The sequence below is a fragment of the Pogona vitticeps genome, chromosome 11, assembly GCF_051106095.1.
Source record: "Pogona vitticeps strain Pit_001003342236 chromosome 11, PviZW2.1, whole genome shotgun sequence".
Lineage (NCBI taxonomy): Eukaryota > Metazoa > Chordata > Lepidosauria > Squamata > Agamidae > Pogona > Pogona vitticeps.
The window spans coordinates 9,762,617-9,782,677 of NC_135793.1; the positions used below are offsets into that span (position 1 = coordinate 9,762,617).

At 46.0% G+C, this 20,061-nt stretch overlaps 1 protein-coding gene across 1 annotated transcript; it reads right to left on the bottom strand.

The window, feature by feature from the left end:
• Positions 1-1,962: 1,962 nt before the first annotated feature.
• Positions 1,963-19,345, bottom strand: TNMD (tenomodulin). Its single transcript, XM_020802118.3, has 7 exons — positions 19,205-19,345; positions 18,889-19,020; positions 12,529-12,669; positions 11,854-11,955; positions 10,900-11,053; positions 8,668-8,831; positions 1,963-2,241 (listed from the first exon to the last, which is right to left on the bottom strand). Exons 1-7 carry the CDS (start codon positions 19,250-19,252, stop codon positions 2,032-2,034), a joined length of 951 nt encoding a protein of 316 aa, XP_020657777.3. The 5' UTR covers positions 19,253-19,345; the 3' UTR covers positions 1,963-2,031.
• Positions 19,346-20,061: the final 716 nt, after the last annotated feature.

Sequence of the window (20,061 nt, forward strand, 5' to 3'; positions counted from 1 at the left end):
AGGAAAGGACCTTAACACCTTGTTTTAGAGGAGAATCATGCTTCTGGGAGGGTCTCGGGAACACGGCTTTGCTTCAAACAAATATTTGTGACCCCTGTACATTTTATTTCGAAGCAAACATGCAAGGGCGTTTTGCCACAGCGATGCTGAAGTTCAATGTACGACATCAGATTCAGACAGGATGGGCTCTGAGACTAAAAATAGGGTGGGATCCACCATGTGCCACCAATATAGGGCTTTTTTTCTGAAGGGAAGCAAAACATCGAAGTTGTCTTGTAATAAAGCATCCCTTTATGGTTCTGAATATAGAGGAACTATGAGGAACATATACAACTTAAGAGGAAGTTGTAGGAAGCATTTAGGGAGAATTAAATATAATTGAGTGGGGCTTGCTTTGTAGAGCAGACTTGTAGGTACGTAATCTATTCAGCCACGGACAGATTAATTTCTTGGAAAAGACTGCCCTCATGTGGCTTTTTATTGGAGCTTTTAAATCCTGCTCAAGTGGAGGATGGCTTTTCACCACAGCCAGTGCATTAGTGGAATAGTCAAGAGAATGTGTAAAACTTCTAAGTTAATTTTAAAACAAGATACACTGATATAGCTTTCTGCAATAACAGTGGCGAACCTAGTGGGAGCAAATGGAGGTGGATTAGGCTACGAGAGTTTATGGGAAATAAAATGTGTTGGTGTTCTACATTTTGTTGTTGTTTCTGACTGCAACAAATGAACTTGGCTACCTGCACAGCCAACCACGTACCCCAGAAATCACTTTCTTTTAATTGTGCAGATACCATTCATAATTTAGGACTTGTGCAAAGAAGAACACACAAAGGGAAAGCCCTTTCTGCCCTGCTAGCCAAAGGTGCCTTCATCTTTGCACTCATCCGCCTTCATGAGGTTGTTCTTTCTACATCAAAATGTCTGCAAGGAAGTGTAGACTGATGGGACCACTGTATATACACAGACCTGCATCTTATATTCATGACACGATGACCTTGCACTGCTGGACAAAATCAAAGTCACCGAGCATGTAGCTTCTTGCAGGAGAGCATCACATTGAATATACAGCATACTGATGTAGTTTTTATGGGGAGGTGAGAGAAGAAAAGCAGGAAAGAACTATAAAGCTAACTAAACAAGCAGTCAAGCCTCCCAAAGGGCTAAGAACTCTTCGTACTGAAGCAGTCAAAGGAACGTCATAGGAATGCGTCTCATTGCTGTTTGTTGAGCCACTATTTAATGCAGGAATGGGCAGTATGTGGTCTTCCGTATTTGGAACAACAAATCCCACCATCCTTTGTTTTCAGCTATGCTAGCATGGGCAGATGGGATTTGTATTCCAGCAACAACTGCAGGACACACATGCTTCCCAGCCTTGGTGGAGGAGAGGTGGTTTCCTTGCAGGAGAGACCAAACAACTTGTTTCTTCTGAAGACAGAGCTTTCCCGTAAGGCAGGTTTAAATTATTTGTCTGTCTAGCCTGATGCTGCCTATTTGACTGGCAAAAGATGTCACGATTCTCAGGTAGAGCTTTCCCTTATCAGCTGCGATCTAATCCTTTAGAAAAATAAAGTGAGCCACATGAGATGGCAGGCATTGAACGCAAGCTGTTCTGCATTCAAAACATGCATTCTGTTGCCACCGTAGGGAAAAGTGATGTATTCAAAGCATGTTGGGCACAACGAATGTTCTGAAGTGCTAAAATAAAGGGATTTGCGTACTATCTTTGGGAAGTCTTTCTACCCTCACCCCAGCTGGCCTGACAGCTAATTGTCCTAGCTGGTGCTTGAGGATGGATGTGCAGAATTGAGGCCCTTTCTACTGGCTTGTTGGGCAATGAACAAGAAGGGTCTTGCTGCCATTTCATTTTTGCCTGGCTCTTGCAGAGGCTCCCACCGGATTTTGGTCAAGGCAACTAGGCTAACAGCAGCACACGAGTGCCCAAAGGGGGGGGGGCGGGGGAGTCCCCATAGGGAAGGTCTTAAGTACTGCAGTGTGTTGAGTTGCCTTTGGGGGCCGGGGGGGCACCTACACACGTCCCAGCATCCGTGCTACCCACCAGTTGCATGGCATGATGACCCGGCAGATAACTCTTCCGCCTTGGTAGCAGTAAGGGTAGGGGTAATATCCTAGGAGAGGCTCGCACACTCGCTGGCAGTAACGATGAGCGCGGCGGCAACGGGCACAGCAGTAGCCTCGCTCATCCCACAGTGGGTGGAACTCCAGTCCGTTCTCTGTCTGGTGGGAAAGAGAAACAGAAGGTAGATCAAACAGAAACCTCAGCTGGTGTTTGCAGGAGCAAAGCAGGATAACCATTGGGACCCTTCCAGGTTTGCTAAATCACAACCAGCAGAGCTTGGAGAAATGCTGTCTCTGGACTATAACTCCCAGGATTCCCCTTGCCAAAATGGCCAGTGGCCATGCTGCCTGGGGGATCCTGGGAACTGCAATCCAGAAAGCAACCTTTCCAAGCTGTGGCTGCAATAGTCAGCAACGGTAACCAAGCACGGTCCATGAACATGCTAGCTAGGGGCGACGCATCTTGTAACTTAATGCATCCACTTTGAGAACTGCTTAAAATGAGGATCTTAAAAACACTCTCCAAGGGGTCTTGGGGTTGGACAGGCAGACAAGTGAGAAGAGTTGTAGGCCAGGAAGAAGGCTGTTCACACATGGTGACATGTTACTTCTTCCTTTTGAAGCTCAGCATTCGGGCTCAGTGCTGAAAATGAGCTATTTCCAGTGGTGCCTCGTGTGACAAACCCAGACCTACTGGGATCTGCCACACAGTTACACTAAGCTGCCACCAACCATTCCCTTTAAGAAGTCACACAGACCAGGGATGGATTTTTAAACAATAAAAAGAATAAGGTTTATTTTAAATACACACAGGGAAAAATAAACAATCAGGTGAATAAAATAAAGTAACGTGGCTTATTCTCACTCATACAAGCATACAGTTTGGTTCACCCAGAACCCTAACTTGAAGCACAGACCCTGAACCTATCAGTTCTGGCTAACCAACAGACACCTGAACCTATCAGGTTGGTACTCTGACACACAGTAGTACCCTATCTGACACACAGACTACCACAACAGCTTCTTCTTCCCAGCTGCTGCTTCGTCACAACCCAGTGTCTCCCAGTGTCTCTCAGCATCTCTCTTCACCACACAGGCTTCACATATTTATACAGTACAGCCCCTCCTCCTGATGTCCCGCCTTCCACTCTCCATAGGATGGAACTTTCCCTCCAAACCCATGACAGACAGGTAACATCAGTGCTGTCTGTAACACCTCCCCTCTTTATAAGTTGTTTTGTAGGGGGAAAGCTAAGGTGCTTTTCACCAAAAAACAACCTGGGTAAAACACACAACAACATTTATACATACCATATTATACTTACTCATACTTACATTCTAAGTTAAACATTTACCATTTAGGCATTTAAACATTTACCCTATACAATACATCCATTTACCTTTATTCATACAAACCAAATTCAAAACCAGGTACATTTAACTTTTGTCATCATTATATACACATAGTCCATGTTCTTTCGCCGTCTTCATTCTTCAGGTCTTCTTGATAAGGCGTCAGCAACACAGTTCACTGACCCTCTGACCACCTTCACTTCAAAGTCATAGTCCTGTAGGTTTAAAGCCCACCTCATAAGTTTGCTATTGTGGGTTTTCATTGTCTTTAACCATTGCAATGGTGAATGGTCAGTACACAGAACAAAATGTCTTCCCCAGATGTAAGGCTTGGCCTTCTGGATCGCGTAGACTATGGCCAAACACTCCTTCTCCACGGTTGCCAAATGTCTCTCACCTTTTTGAAGTTTCCTACTCAGGTAGGACACTGGATGCTGGTCACCATTCTCATCCTCCTGGCACAGAACTGCTCCTACCCCGCTGTTAGACGCATCGGTGTAGATGATGAACTCCCGGTCGAAGTCTGGAGCACGCAGGACAGGATAGTTGATTAACGCCTCCTTCAACCTCTGGAACGCCGCCTCACAGTCGCTGGTCCACGGGATGCGGTCATCAGCCGTCTTCCTCGTCAGATCGGTCAGCGGAGCCGCAATCTCGCTAAACCTCGGGATGAACTTTCTGTAGTAGCCCACCAACCCAAGAAATGATTTGACTTTTTTCTTGGTGTTGGGTCTAGGCCAATCACGAACAGCTTCTATTTTGGCCTCCAGGGGTTTTATCACTCCTCCCCCTACCATGTGACCCAAGTATTTTATTTCTGGGCTACCCAGCTGACACTTGCTGGCCTTTACTGTTAGCCCTGCTGCACTTAACCTCTGCAGCACTAACTCCAGGTGTATCAGGTGATCTTCCCAGGTATTACTGAAGATCCCTATGTCGTCAATGTAGGCCACTGTAAAGTCACTGAGCCCTGCCAAGGTCTGGTCCATCAGCCTTTGGAATGTGGCTGGTGCATTTCTGAGACCAAAGCTCAGGACTCGAAACTCATAGAGACCAAAAGGGCTGCAAAAGGCAGTCTTTTCTTGATCCCTGGGATCAATTCTTAATTGCCAATCTCCCTTTACCAGGTCCAATGATGAGATGAACCGACAACCCCCTATGGTTTCAATCAGGTTGTCTAGCCTGGGCATTGGGTAGGCATCAGGAGTGGTTACACGGTTTAATTTCCTGTAATCGACACAAAACCTAATGCTCCCATCAGGCTTGTCCACCAGGACTATCGGAGAGGACCAAGGACTAGAAGAGGGGACGATTATGTTCTCCCTCAGCATCTCGTCCAGCTCCTTCCGCACCTTGTCCCTATAGGGTCCCGTTACTCGGTATGGGGATACTGCCTGCGGGGGTGCATCCCCTGTGTGGATCCGATGCATCACTCCCTTCACTATCCCCGGCTTGTTGGAAAACACCTGTTGATATTTACTAAGCAGCATTTTTAGTTCTTGCTGCTGGTCTTGGGTGAGTGCAGGACTGATCTTTACCTCCTCTGGGTTGTATTTTACTTCCCCTCTACCCTCCCAGAAGGGTAATTCCGCTTCCTCACTCTCAGCTGCTTTTATCGCGAATAGAACCCTCTGTTCCCCTCTGTAGTAGGGTTTTAGGGCATTCACATGAACCACCCTCCTTGCTTGGTTCTCCTCCTGCTCTATTAGGTAGTTCAGGTCTGACATCTTGGAAATGACCCTATATGGTCCTGCCCATTTGAGCTGCAGTTTATTCTCTCTGCAGGGCCTAAGCCAAAGCACTTCCTCCCCTGGGTCAAAGTGCCTCTCTCTAGCTTTGTGGTCATACCATGTTTTCTGTCTGACCTTCTGAGCTTGCAGGTTTTCTGCTGCCAGCTCTAGATTTCTCCTTAGGTCATTCATCAAGGTGTCTATGTATGTCACAACGTCTTGTGGGTCATCCTGGGTGATCTGCTCCCAATTTTGTTTGATCAAATCAAGGGGCCCTTTCACCCCTAAGTGTGCAGCAAACATGTCAGAGTGACCCCTTTGTAAGATCATGGGGCGATACTTTTCAGGTACCACCCGCTGACTTCTGATCCCATCTCCCCCTTTTGAGATATTCCTCAGGGTTTCTCTATATAAAATCCCCTTTTCCTCCAGAAATCTCACTGGGGTTTCAGGTGTTAGCTGAGCGTCAGTCACCTGTTCAAAACACTTTTGGAGAGTGGCGTCTGCCTTTTGCTCCTGTCCAAATCTGCTGTCTGTGGTTAAGGTTTCCACCACAGCTTCTGAACTCCCCTCTGCTTCCGTCTCTGGCTCATCATTACCCCCCTGAACTGTCTCTGTGGTGGCTTGTGAGCGTGTAATCACTAGCACCCGTTTCACATGTTCAGCCAGGTCATTTCCCACGAGCACGGCTGCTCGCAGAGTCGATGAAATCGCTAGCCGCCAATCTCCCCTCCAGCCTTGAAAGTGGACAGGTACCTCTGCTACTGGCAGAGAGATTACCTGCCCCTCAATCCCTGCCACCTTTATGCTCTCATTTGGGATTATAAACTCCCTGGGAATAATATCTGGATGGCACAGGGTTACCTGGGAACAAGTGTCCCGCAGCCCCCTATACTGACGGTCAAGTATTCCCACGTCCACCCCGGCTGTCTCAAACAACTGAGAATCTGTTTTCACCAGCAAGCAGCGCTTTACCTCTATAAGAGGACCATTTTCCTCAGCCTGATCAGCATAGGTAGCTGTTTCAGACTGAGTAGCCATGGCAACAGGCTCCCTCAGTGACACTGAGCCTTGCTCTTTCTGGACACAGAACACAGCTTTTGGCTTGGTCCCACTAGACTCCTGAGGCACCATTCCTTTTAGCTGCTTTAATATCTCACACTCTGAGATTAGATGACCCTTTCCCTGACAGAAATAGCATTTTCTGGTGTATTTTGATTCTCTCTCATCTTGTTTTGGTTTTCCCTCCAAAATCTGAGGTCTTAGTTTCATGTCTGAGGGCTTCCCTTCACCATGGGCCCCTCCCCCTTGCTGGCTTTTCCCTGGTCCCTGAGAGTACTTGCTGTAGGTTTCTTTGGGTTTACCTACAGATTTCCCCTCACCCAAGGGCTTTCTTATTTGGGAAATAAAATCTGCGACCTCCGCGGCTTCTGCCACAGATTTCGGTTTCCTTTCCCTCACCTGGAATTTCAATTCCCCATGCAGGACTGAATAGAACTGTTCCAGCGCTATCAAATCTTTAAGCTGCTCATAGGTCTCTGTCCCTTCCTGCGATAGCCATTTCTCAAGCAGCCTCACCAATTGGGCCCCCACTTGGGTAAAAGTCTGTTCTGGTTTTTTTGTGAGGGACCTGAATCTTTGTCTCAGCTGCTCTGCATTTATCCCATGTCTGGCAAACACCAGTTTTTTAAACTCTGCAAAATCTTTCATCAGTTCCTCAGGCATCTCGGCATAAACCTCAGCCAGGCTACCACTGATTAAAGATCGCATGATGGTCATCTTCTCAGTTTCCCTCACTGAGAAGTCCACAAACGCTCTTTCCACTAAGGAAAAGAACACCTCGGGACAATCTCCCTTGTGGTACACAGGGAATTTCTTCAGGTCAGCTTTAGACAGTTGGCCTCCCTCAGAATCCCTATTGTTATTATTGTTCTGGTTCATCAGTTCCAGTTTTCTTAATTCAAACGCCATTCTCTCTCTCTCCAATCTTTCCTCCCTCTCCATTCTCTCTCTCTCTCTCTCTAATTCAAATTGCCGCTGTTTCTCTCTTTCCCTTTCCTCCATTTCCCTCACCCTCAGTTCATGCTGTTGGGCTAGGAGTATTTTTCTGAGTTCTGGGTTCTGCTCTCCTGTGCTGTCACCTTGCACTGAGCCAAATTCATCCTCAGAACCTTGGTCAATCTGGGGGTCTTTCACTTCACTCATTTCGGCCATCTGGCTTCGAGTCAAGGGCATAATCCCCCCCCAGAACAGGCTGCTTTAAAAAGTCAAGCCTCAGAATAAAACGACCACTTTTTTCCTTCTTGCCTCAGAACCAGCTCTCCCTAGAGATTGCTGCTGTTCTTCAGCACTAAACTTGCAACAGTATCGAGTCAGAGCCTACCCCCCTCTGCTGGGCCTCTCAGCTGGCAAGCTAGCTCACTGTTACTACGCAGTTTTGCCTCAGCTTTTTTCCCGCCAAAACTAGGCTGCCTCAGAGCACCTTAATCTAAGTCTCCCCAGTTGGCACGTTCTTCTACTAGCGCACCTCCCCGTGAGGTACACCTAGAAGATTACCTACGCGCCTCAGACTGTCCCTGACTAGACCCCCCTTGCTCTGGGCACACTTGCCAAGGCTTTGCTGGACCACTGGACAACTGGACCAGTCGTATCCCACACGCTGGACACCAATCAATGTGACAAACCCAGACCTACTGGGATCTGCCACACAGTTACACTAAGCTGCCACCAACCCATTCCCTTTAAGAAGTCACACAGACCAGGGATGGATTTTTAAACAATAAAAAGAATAAGGTTTATTTTAAATACACACAGGGAAAAATAAACAATCAGGTGAATAAAATAAAGTAACGTGGCTTATTCTCACTCATACAAGCATACAGTTTGGTTCACCCAGAACCCTAACTTGAAGCACAGACCCTGAACCTATCAGTTCTGGCTAACCAACAGACACCTGAACCTATCAGGTTGGTACTCTGACACACAGTAGTACCCTATCTGACACACAGACTACCACAACAGCTTCTTCTTCCCAGCTGCTGCTTCGTCACAACCCAGTGTCTCCCAGTGTCTCTCAGCATCTCTCTTCACCACACAGGCTTCACATATTTATACAGTACAGCCCCTCCTCCTGATGTCCCGCCTTCCACTCTCCATAGGATGGAACTTTCCCTCCAAACCCATGACAGACAGGTAACATCAGTGCTGTCTGTAACACCTCGCAAGATGGACACCTCGCTGGATGAAAAACCCGCATTGGTGACTCACAAGATGGTTTCTTCTATGGCCGCGCTTTGCAAGATGATTTTTTCCCACAAGACCGGTGCCTCGCAAGATGAAAATAATTCATTCGTCTTGCAAGATTTCCCATAGGAATGCATTGCAATGCATTCCTATGGGAAACCGCTTTTTGCAAGATGAAAATTTTGCAAGATGGTGCTACTCGTGAAACGAATTATTTTCGTCTTGCAAGGCACCACTGTATTTAACCCCAAGAACTCACATAGTCATTCACTGGGAGATCTTCCTCGGTAAGTTGCCGAGCCTGACGTTTTCTGCCTGGGCTTGCTTCTTCAGCCAAGTGGTGGACTTCCTGGTGATCCTGTTGGTTCGTAGAAATCGGACCCTCCAGCTCTCTTTCATCCTCAAAATCAAGGACTTCCACCTCTAAAAGAGACATTGAAACAGCCACCATGAACAGCTTTCCCAGCTGACAGGGCAAGGTGGCATCTAAAGGTGCTCGGCCTCTACTGCCTCTGCAGCTTCCGGTAGAGAAAGCTATGTTGGAAGCAGTTCCTAGCTTCACAAGATGGTGGTTCCATCTCGCTCCATTGTCTTGGACATAAACCAGCTCTTATCTGATTTCAGAAGCTAAAGAGAATCAAACCTTGCTCATACTTGGGTGAAAGACCAATAGGAAAAGCCAGAAATCTCTAAGAGGCCATCCTGTTAGAAAGCCTAGAGAGCTATCGTAGTGTTTATAATACTGGACAAGATGAACCAATGGTCTGACACAGTCCAGCCAAATTCCTGTGTCCATATGTTCTCTGTGCTTTTTAGTTGTCATATTTCCTTTCTTTGAAGCTTCGTCAAATAAGAACCTGAAATACTGTGTGGTAGAAACGTGCTCTTCTGTTTCCTTAAGTAAAGTGCTTTGGCTCACTAGCAGAACAAATGCTTTTTGTTAATGGCTCAACTTGCCTGGTGGTAAAAAGAGAGAGTGACAGAAGAGCTCGCTGTATTAGAGCTTAGAAAGGAAGCTGCCTCTCCAGTTAAACAGCCCTTGGTTAGATGGAACTTGCATGGAGGGATGTAGAAAGTCAATGGGCATCTTGTGGCTAACCTGCCGCAGAAGGTGGTGCAACTTAAAAGCCTTGTCATCACCTCGTTCACTTGCAAGAATAAGGAAAATATGTCCATTGCCTGAATGTTCTGGCAGAGGATGTAATCAGATCTGGAGTGAAAAAAAAAACTCCCTTGTGTTCCCAGTTTACCCCATAATTATTTGGGGAAGCTGAGCATCATGGAATGTAAAGAGGATGCTAATATGTGAGAATTGCATGTTTGAACCCATTGACAGCTGTCTACCTCACATTTCTGTTTCCACCTGCAGACAGCGATGATTCTGGAAAGCGTGCAAGCAAACCCACAAACATTTGGGCTATCATTTGTTCTTGACAGCCACATTTCAGAAGCTAGTGCTGCTGAACACAGAAGGATTAGTTATCAGCAATTCTGAGATTGCCATCGTTCGTTTAATCACTTTTCAGTGACAGCCCAGATGATGTTGTAAGCATCAATTGTTGTTTGTGTTACCCTCACGCCTTTCCTGACACCTGATGAATCGTGATTTTTTTTAATGCCATTGTGATACGGGTCTCTCTTATAGAATATTAAAACACTTTTGGGGGGCTTTCTATTGCCTTTAGAAACCGCCTCTTTGGATCATCTGTTTTATTATTTGTTTAAAGGAGAAGCTGTTAAGCAGCCTTAGTGAGGAACTTTACTGAAGGGCAAAGGAACATCGCTGATGGATGGCTGAGGAAACATTATAAAATGGGGGTGAGCCACATACAGCTCACAAGTAAAATTTTATGGCTCCCAGTACTTTAAAAAAAATATGCTGCCAAAATTCAGTGGCCAATTGGACTGCTAATTTTTGCTGGAAAATCTTCAAAAGTCCTTTAAGACAAACATAAAGCATTTGTTTTAAAGTCTTTCTCCTCCCCCCTCCCAAATATTGCTAAAACCCCATTGAGAAACATCACTGCTCTGCGTGCCCTTTCACTGCATTTCAGTGGTTGAGTTTGTTGCAGAAGAGATGAGGAGGATGTGGGTCTTGGAATGCCCTGATGGGCGAAAATACTCTCCCTCCAATTTATTGAAGGTACCCACTACTGTTGCAGAAGGATCTTGGATACAGAACTGCACATTGCTAGATGCTATGGTGGCGAAATACTGCTTTAATGTCTGTTGCAGTTGATGCTGGAAGAGCGATAAACTCTATCTCCTGCTTTGACTTCATATGGATGAGTTTCTCATTGAGAAAGACTCAGTGGTTTTCCTCTGTAACAATGTCTTAAGGCTGCTAAGCAAATGCAGATGTCCTCTTAACATGGAAAAAAGGGGCTGTGTTTGCTTGGGGCATGCCTGATGCTTTCCTAGCTTGGAAAAGGACCACAGGTGTCAGGGCAGGAGGCTGCAAAGGCCATGGTTTTGCGAGATGCTGCCATACCTCTTAGCAAGGTTGGGTGTATCCAGTACACCGTCACATTTTTGCAAAAGTCAAAAATCTTGGAATTCTTCAGGAAGTCTTTATTTTCAACAGGTTTCTCCGCTGGAACCCAGATCACAGATTGCTCAAAATAGGTGGCTGCAGTTTCTTCACCCTGCAAGACACGAAATGGTCTCATTTGTTACTCCATAAAAGCAGCTTGATAGAATTGTATTTCCCTAGCTTCTTATTTTTGGGGCACAGTTCTCTTGTTTTCTGGGCTAAAACAGGAAACATACCCTGCTTTACAAGAATGGTGGTGTATTTTCATGACTAGCTTCCAGAGAAAATGGACAAGCGTCTTTCAAGTTGCTGTAGGACAGTCTAATTAATATTGCATATAATGTACACATATAAATTAGCATTTGTAAATTGTATGCAAAATCTGTGTTTGCTTCTGACTTCTGTTTGGATGATGCATTTCCTCTTTTATCAATATGTTAAGTGGCCGCTCTGTCTTTGACAGACCTCACAATCGTGTGATTCTAACTAGAGCTAGGAACAATTACATTTCGGTATCACAGTTCCCAGAATCCACCTCGGCTAGCGTGGCTCATGATATAATCTAAATTCTGCTGTGAACCTTTTCTCCAGCAGTCATTTGGGACAACAAAATGCAGCATAAAGAGGAGATGTTTCTAAATTGGACATGTGTGTTCTTTTAGAAATTATGAATGGATAAAATTTTGCGTACTCCTTCACTTCTCCCCCTCCCCCTGCTTCGGCTGGACCGTTTTCGGCCATAAAACTGATTCCACCTTGGTCTGGCATTAACAAATGGTGAATGTATCTGCCCCGTCTGTGACCAATTTAAAAGCTAATGGGATTCAGCTCAATCTGTACTTTCCATGCTGTTAGAAATCTCTGGCAATCTTGGTTCTTACTTAGTCCAGCAGCTTATTTGTTTATTCATACCTCTGTCTCTTCGACTTCCATGGCCGGTGTTTCAGGTATCCCTTTGATCTGGCTTCGGATGAAGCATTTTGGATCCCCCACAAAGAAGATACCAGTTATTCCCTGATGGGACAGAAAATGACCAGGTGAAAGACAGTGGGTTGGGGTAAAGGGGGCATCCCAGCAAGATTGGTTATAACTTAACTATGTGTACAGCTATGCAGTAGGTCAGTATGCAATCGGCTGTAATTGATTCCAGACAAATAAGTGAAACACAAGCCCCTCTATGAAATCAATTAATATGGTGTATTGTATACTGAACAATATATAGTATATTTGGCCACACATTCTCCATCCATATCTTCTTAGTTTTCTTCCAGTTTTCTTCTTCTTTCTAACTTCAGCATGACACCTCCATATTCTGTAGATTGCGAAACTACACAGGCCCTTGTGATGCTAATTTATTGAATAGTTTTAATTTACACCCTACTTTTTCATTGTTTCAGGATCCCTCAAGTTTGTAGAAACCATGACTTTATTTTTGGGTGGGCCCATTTCACTTATAGAGCTATAGCCATGCCTACTTAATCTGAAGACCCAGTTTGCATGACTCTCCCTCCACCATCATTTTCATCTGCTTTCCCAACCTGCCATTTCCTTAATGGCCCCCCACTGGAGAAAAACAGCGGCCCATACATTTTTAAAGTCGTGTATTTCCAGGACCTCCTTGCTTCCCTCTCCAGTGTGGAAGACCTCTGTCCTGGCGAGAGAGTCGATCTTCATGAAGATCTTCTGCTTCTCCCCATTGCCGAAAAAGGTGTGCTCCAGGCTATAGATCTGCAATGACAGATGGGGAAGGAAGGGATGAATTCCCAGAAGCAATGGTGGGGGTCTGCCTCTGTCAGCACTAAAAGAATTCCCCACAGGAAAGAGAGGGGCAGGCGTGAGGTTCGTTCAGTCTACTGTGTCGTCCCCCCCCCACCGAAGCTTGGGTGAAATGATTGTCATTTTGGACTACAATTCCCAGAATCCCCCAGACACCATGGAAGTAGTGGTCCCCTCCCCCCCAACAAAAACAAATTTAACATCAAAACAAAATGAGGCACCTTCTTCACACTCAGCTTCCACCTGGCTCTGATCTAGAGAGAGAAATCGGTCAATCTCTTCTACCCATCGGCCTGAAATCCAGGATCTTAAACAGCTCTGGTCGTGTAAAGTGTAACATGCAGCCACCCCGATCCTACCCCAACGTCCTCTCAGAGGGGAGATGTTCTAGGACAGAAGGACCAAGTTTAATTTCCCTTTGGAGGAGAGAGTGTTGCCATCTGAATGTTTTTGGAATGGCTTTATTTGCAGAAACCCAGTGGGTGCCTAAAGAGAGGTCGGCCGTGGGTATTCATCGAAGACGGCCGCTCTGTTCTGTCGTATCAAAGAGAAAGAAGAGACACAGAGGAAGAAAGCGGGACATCTTGGGAACAGCCTTGAGAGAAGGAAGGGTTAAACTGGGCAAACTGCCCAAGCCGAATGGGCTAAGCCCCTCTCTTCCTGCCATAGTGGGAGCTGGTGGGGTTGGTGGGCACAGCTGGCAGTAGTGGCTGCTAGGAGCCAACCTGGGCATCTATAAACACCATTGTGCCTAAAGACGCCTTCACACAGTTCGACAGGAGGAAGAGAACATGGATAGGGCCCTAACGTCCACCTTTGTGGAGGAGGCAGGAAGGCCTAGCCTGGTGGGAGCCAGGGTGAGCGAAAGGCAGGACAACGGCCCTTAATGGACCAGCCCTCCCTGGATTAGAGGGTTGGTTCGGACCTTGAAAGATCCATGCTTTCCATCTCATACAGCAAGATACTGGCAAGGTATTCATGTCAGTAATAAATACAGGACCTGCCAAGGCTGCTTTTAATGGAAAGAAAAAGACACGGCAGGAATTTTAATCCCAGGTCTGCCACGTCATATCCTTTTTGGCCTTCTGTGTCTATATGCCTTCGAAAGCAACACAGGATGTTTTTCCCTCACACAACCTGCCAGGGATTCATCCGGGATGCGTTCAGGTGAGTGAGCTGCCCCTTCAGTGCAACATTTGCCACCGTTAAACACTGTGATCTTTCTTTATGTCAAATTGGAATCGTTTTCGCCAAGAGCATAATGTCCAAAACTGAATTTTGGAAGAGTTCTCTTCTTGGACTACAACGTCCAGAATCCTTCAGCTTCTGAGAGTTGTCACACAACACACACACAAAACACACACACACACACACACACACACACACACTTGTTGTAATTGGAGAACTAACTCAGGAAACCTTTGTACCAATGTGTTTTACGGTATGGAAAGTTTACAGTGAAGTCTCAAAAAATTCTGGCGCGCTGCCCTTGTTAGACCTGCTCCAGGAACAAACTGTGCTTCACACCAAGCCTACAGTGGCATCTGAAATTTGTTTAGTCTTTAGTCTTTACTAAAGGAGTGTGTTTTTTTTAATGAGATTTTGGCAGGGTGGCGTATTTGAAGCATTTCTTGAAAAACAGTGAGTTGGTGCAGCCTTACGGTGGAGTCTCAGCAAACTTTGAAAAATGGATTTGATGGCCTTTTCTCAACATGGTGCTCTTGGCTGGTCTTGGACTGCAGTTCTCATCATCCCCAGCTCGCGTGGCTATCGACTAGTGGCTGGATTGTTGAGATTCATGGAATCACCTTGACTTCCAATATGAATCTTTTGGTTGGAAGGTCTGTGCGCTCTGCCGCGCATGCTGCAGCCGGGCCACGGACTGTTTTGGAATACATGGCTCTGCAAGAAAATAACGAGACTTTGTCCTCTATCTTTGCTTGTTGAAACAAGGATGAAAGCTGTTTTCTTTCTGAGATGTTTTGCTTCTTTTCGTTATTTGGGTTTGCTGAAACTGGCGTCGCCTTAGAAGTCAAACCCTGGTGTCATTTTGTTTTTCCTGGAAGGTGCCACGGATGGCTAAGCAAACAATCATTTCCTCATGTCACAGGGAGAGACGGAGAGGAGAGGAGACAGCCAGCTGCTTGGTCCTTGTTGAAAAGGGGGGTGGGTGGGAAGCCCTGTGGCCCTCCAGATGTTGCTGGACTCCAAGACCCACCATCTCCAATAACTGGCAGGGGTGGGAACTGTAGTTCTAGAAGATAACTTTTCTAGCTTCTCCTCATGAGCAATACTTTTTATATTTATTTATTTATTTATTTATTCATTCATTCATTCATTCATTCATTCATTCATTCATTCATTCATTCATTCATTCATTCATTTATTGCTATTGGAGACAGAGGCACGTGTGTACCTACCTACCTACCTACCTACCTACCTACCTACCTACCTACCTACCTACCTACCTACCTACCCACCTACCCACCTACCCACCTACCCACCTACCTACCTACCCACCCACCTACCCACCCACCCACCTACCTACCTACCTACACACACACACACACAATATGTGCATGCATATACATGGTACTGGAGTATGCTACTGACTCCCCTAACCCGGGAGTTTCTGCTTGGCTGGTTGAAGCGGAGGGCCAGACAAAACAAGAAACCGATTCATGCAAACGAGAAAGCAGTTCAATTGGCATGAATTATGTGATGTACACCTTGAGCTAAATCCAATTTCAATCCCAAATAGAGCAGAGCTACTGAAATAAATTGGAATTTCATCAGCAGTAACCAGCAAGTCGCATATATTTACTCTAGTTAGCAGTACGCCTTGGATTGCCTCCGGTATATTGCTGGACCTTAGCCCCTATCTGTTGTACCCAGCAGAGCCGGTGGTGAGGGATGTCGGGACCTGGAGTGAAACAATTATCTGTGTGGATGCAAGTTGCTCACCCTTGAAAATATAGAAACGGTCCTCCTTCCCTTCCTCAAGGGTCCCGCCAGGGATCAAGGCCTTTGCATCTACAGTCTACTCTTTCAAAACTCTCAGTATAAGTGCTAATGGTGTTACATTGAGTTTAACCCTAGCAGAGTGTCTGTAGAGGTATTTCGAAGTCTTTCTTCTCGGAGACTTTTAATTCTAGGAGCAGAACGTTTGAGCCTCAATGTACAGAGCAGGCCCTTTCCTGTAGAACAATATTCCTTTCTTCCCCAAAAAGCAAAAGCTACTGGCACCAGATTTCCCTGAGAAGCGAAACTGGACTCTTTTACACCCAAAAGCAAGGATCGGGTGCCGTTAAGCCAAGAATCATAGGCAGAAATACGGTTGGTGTAAACTTGCACTGCCCAAACCACCTGTCATAATCTTGTGATGGACGCCTTTCATTAAGTTCCATTAAAAACTTGTTATCGCCCTGTTCTGTTCTAAGGCTCCCTCGGGATCCGTTTTGCTTTTGGGAAGCTCGGGATGGGGGTGGTGGGGAGCCTTTAATGTTGCAAAATCATTACCGAGAGTCCTGCTAGATTGGATCAGAACTGCCAAAGGTGATCTGGCATTGATTTGCCGAGATTAAAGGCTCCCCGCCCCATCTCAAGGCTCCCATAGGGATCTGGGGGTGGAGCGCTTCTTTTGGGGGGGGGGCAGTCGCAAGCTGCAGTTTACACTTTGCCCACCTGTGGGCAAACTTTGTGTAAATGTATTTCTCTGCATCCAGCTCTTCGAAGATCTTTGAAGCCAACTGGAAGCAGGACTGTTATCCCTGTACGGCCCTCCATCACCTTATGCATGAGCCATCTTTTCCACCCTAGGATCCTCCAGGTGGGTTTTCCAAGTTGGCTGAGGATGATGAGACATGTAGCCCACGGTTACATGTTGGAAAAGGCTGTAGTAGACCCTAATAATGGGACTCTTCCTCTAAGCACCAATACATTACGTGGCATAAAGGTTTGGGATTTTTTTGTGTGTGCCTGGAATGATAATGTCTTCTGCAGAGCTAGCTACTGAATAGCGGGAGGCTGATTGCAAGCAGATGTTGCTGTCAGCTTAAACAATGAAGAAAGCAAAGACAGGGTGTGTATCCAGACAGCTCCTGGCTGGCAACGGTTTCCCTGCTGCCTCCGCAGACCAGATCAGAGTTGGGCTAGCCTTCAGAGAATTTGCTCTTAGATGTCTCCTTAACCTCGCCATAGAAAGAACATATTAAAAGACAAAATGCTCACTGAGTCTTGGGCTTAGAATTCACTTGATGGTGGTCCTTCAGAAGTCCTGTGCAAGCCACCAGCCAACTGAACTTCTGAAATCGTCCACTGAGGGCTGCATTCTCTGTGTAGCATGTCTGAAGCTACACGTTGGCGATGGGCAGGGCCAAACTTCTCTCTTTCAGTCATTCTCTTCGTTTTGTTCTCTTCTTCTGTCTCCCCCCTCCCCAGTTTGTCCTCTCTCATATCTTCCTCCCTGGCTGCCCCCTGGATGTTTACCACCCCATCAAAATGGAAGTCAACCGGTCAAGAAATAGACAAAGACGGGCTTATAAATCTGTGCAGATCATCCAGCTGGACAATGGAAGTGACAGCCCTTGGATTCAATGCAGAAATTGGAAATAAATATTTTTTTTTGGGATGATGGCCTCACAGCTCCTCCAACTGGCCAAGCCGACAGGGGAGATGATAATGATGATAATCATTAGAATTGCAGAGCTCAAAGGGAGCCTATGGATCATCAAGTCCAGCCCCTATCAAGGAGGCACAGAGGGGAACCGAACTCTCACGCTGGCCAAGACCTTTGAGCTATCTGGGAGTTTTTGAACTTTAAAAAAAGTGAGTTTTTTTTTTTAGACTTAGATTGAAAACAAGTGGCCTGTTCAAATACTGAAAAAGCAGTGAAGTTCTTGGTCCATAGAATGCTTGATGTCAGAGCAGTTCCTTATACTGTAGTATTGGAATATCAAAGTGGGGGGGCACATCACCTACACTCCTTGCCATTGAAGTGGTTGCAATGGCAATAAAAACCCTCTGCTTTTTTCATGTCAACAATGGCACACATTCCATGCTTTGCTCAATGCTGTGGTTTGATCAGTGTCAGCGCGGAAACCCTCGGCCCTCTCTGTGTGATCACTTAATCCAAGCAGAAGCATAAAATGCGTAGGTTGCGAATCAAGCCGCAGGAAAGCCGAATTGCTCCGACTTGCTTCGCCAGTGTAGTTGCAGCCCAAAAGGGGACTCTTTCTGCGGGCAATGGAGTGGATGTAACAATGGTGGCAAGGGACAGGCCTGTATCCCTGCATCTGGCCTGCGAATTGCCCTTTGCCATCTGAACGGTTGGGAACGTTCTCCGTACCTCCAGACTCCAGGCCCCCCTTCCTTTCCCTTTCCCATGCTTTGTTGCTTAAAAAGGAAGGGGATCAATGAAAAATCAAGTTTTTATAAAACAAAGGTCACATGTCATGAGCAACGTGGAGGAAGGAAACAGGTTACAGGTAGCAGTGTTGGTACTGCAACTTAAGTTTTGGAGGGACTATAAGCTTCAGAATTATCCAGGGGCCACACCAGTAGCAGGATTCCAGGAAATATTCCCACCCCTGCCCCCCAAAAAACCCATCAGATGCTCAAAGCTCGGCTAATTAGTCTATGAGGATTTCTCTGGAAAGTAAAGGAAGAGACCCCCCCCAGTGCCCCTAGTAACCGTCCCCCCTTCCAAGTGTATATAGTTTTCAAAGATGTGAAGGGCACAAAGCATCCCCCCCCATTCATAAAACGAATCCAGTACAAAAGCCTCCCCACCCACTCTTAAGACCCTCCTTGGTGCATTTTGGCTGCAAGTATATTAAAAGTATATAGCGCTGTCAGAGTGGACTATCAATCATTTTCAAGCCCTGACTCTGTTAATGTGGTGGCGTAAAAGGTTGCTCGCCAACGTCTGACCAGCTAATTGAAACAAAATGGAAACCATTTCCTCACAATTAATTGTACGGCTGAGGCTGTGAAGGCAAGGGAACGCTTTGGTGGCAAGAGCTCATCATTTAAAAGTAAAATACAGCAGGGTTTAAACTGTCAATTAAAATTTCTTTTCTCTCTCTCTCTCTCTTTTTTTTAAAGGCAAAGGTGTCAGTTTGAAACAGCAGAGAGGTTAAAAAGAAATTCAGTGCAAAGTGTATCACTTACTTTTTGAGGGGATTGCTTCCAAAAATAGCAGACCCCCAGAACTGTCAGGATGAGAGAGAGCACAAAGGTGCACAAGAGGACCCCACAGAGCTGATATCTTCTGCAGAGTTCCTTCTTTTCAGATGCTTGCACCTAAAAATCGGGGAGGGAAAAAAAAATAAAAGGAGGGGATGCATTGAAGAAGGCTGTTGGTCAAGCCAAGCTGTGGCATGCAGACAAATACAGAAATATTAGAATTAGGGATCAGCAAATGGTCGTGGGAGCACAAACAGCTCTCCCTGTGGCCCCTCCAGAAGAAATTAAATAAGGCACTTACATCCTGCACGTAGACATCAAGGGAGGTCTCTTGGGGCTCTCTGGCCATGGCAGTTTCCCCCTCTGTTGCAAGAATTCCTTCTGTGTGCAAGAGAAGAGACCCACGACCGCTGGGGATGAGGCGGATTCCCAGGGCTTCGGCTTGCAAGTGTGTCAAGGAAGGATCGTTTTTCCCCCTTTCCTGGCTCACGCTGGCCGAGCCAAATGGTGCTTTGCCACATGGGTGGGTGGAATCTTTTGAGCAGGGCTCAGGCAGTTACTTAATAAAGAAGAATAATTTATTTCAGCTATCGTTACAATGATTAGCTACCACTGGAGTTATAATCTTTGAAAAGTAACTACCTACAGGAGCGACACTTCTTGTTACTTTTTAAAAGAAATCAAAATGAGAGACTAAGTCTCTCAGGCTGTAGAAAGATGTAAATAATCTTTATTCTAATTTGGAAATGCTCCCATGTGTTTCAGCACATGGCCTTCTTCAGGATCTATGTATCAAAAACAAAAACAAATTACCATATTTGCCAGCGTATAAGACGACTGGGCATATAAGATGACCCCCCAACATTTCCACTAAAAATATAGAGTTTGTTATATACTTGCCGTATAAGACTACCCCCTCTTCCGCACACCTTCCACACACCAAATAAAAGGTGCTATTCATTGTCACCATTGTACGGCCGCAGCACAATTGCAGCGCCTCCGGCCCGCCCCTGCATCTCCCTGTGACCGGCACTAGTGCACATGTGTGAGCTCTGCGTAGACAAGGGACAGGCCGGAGCGCCACTGCTTCCCGCCGAGCAGAACGGGCCAGTCACGTCGAAAAGGCTAGCACCCCTGTCTTGCTGTTAATGCTCACTG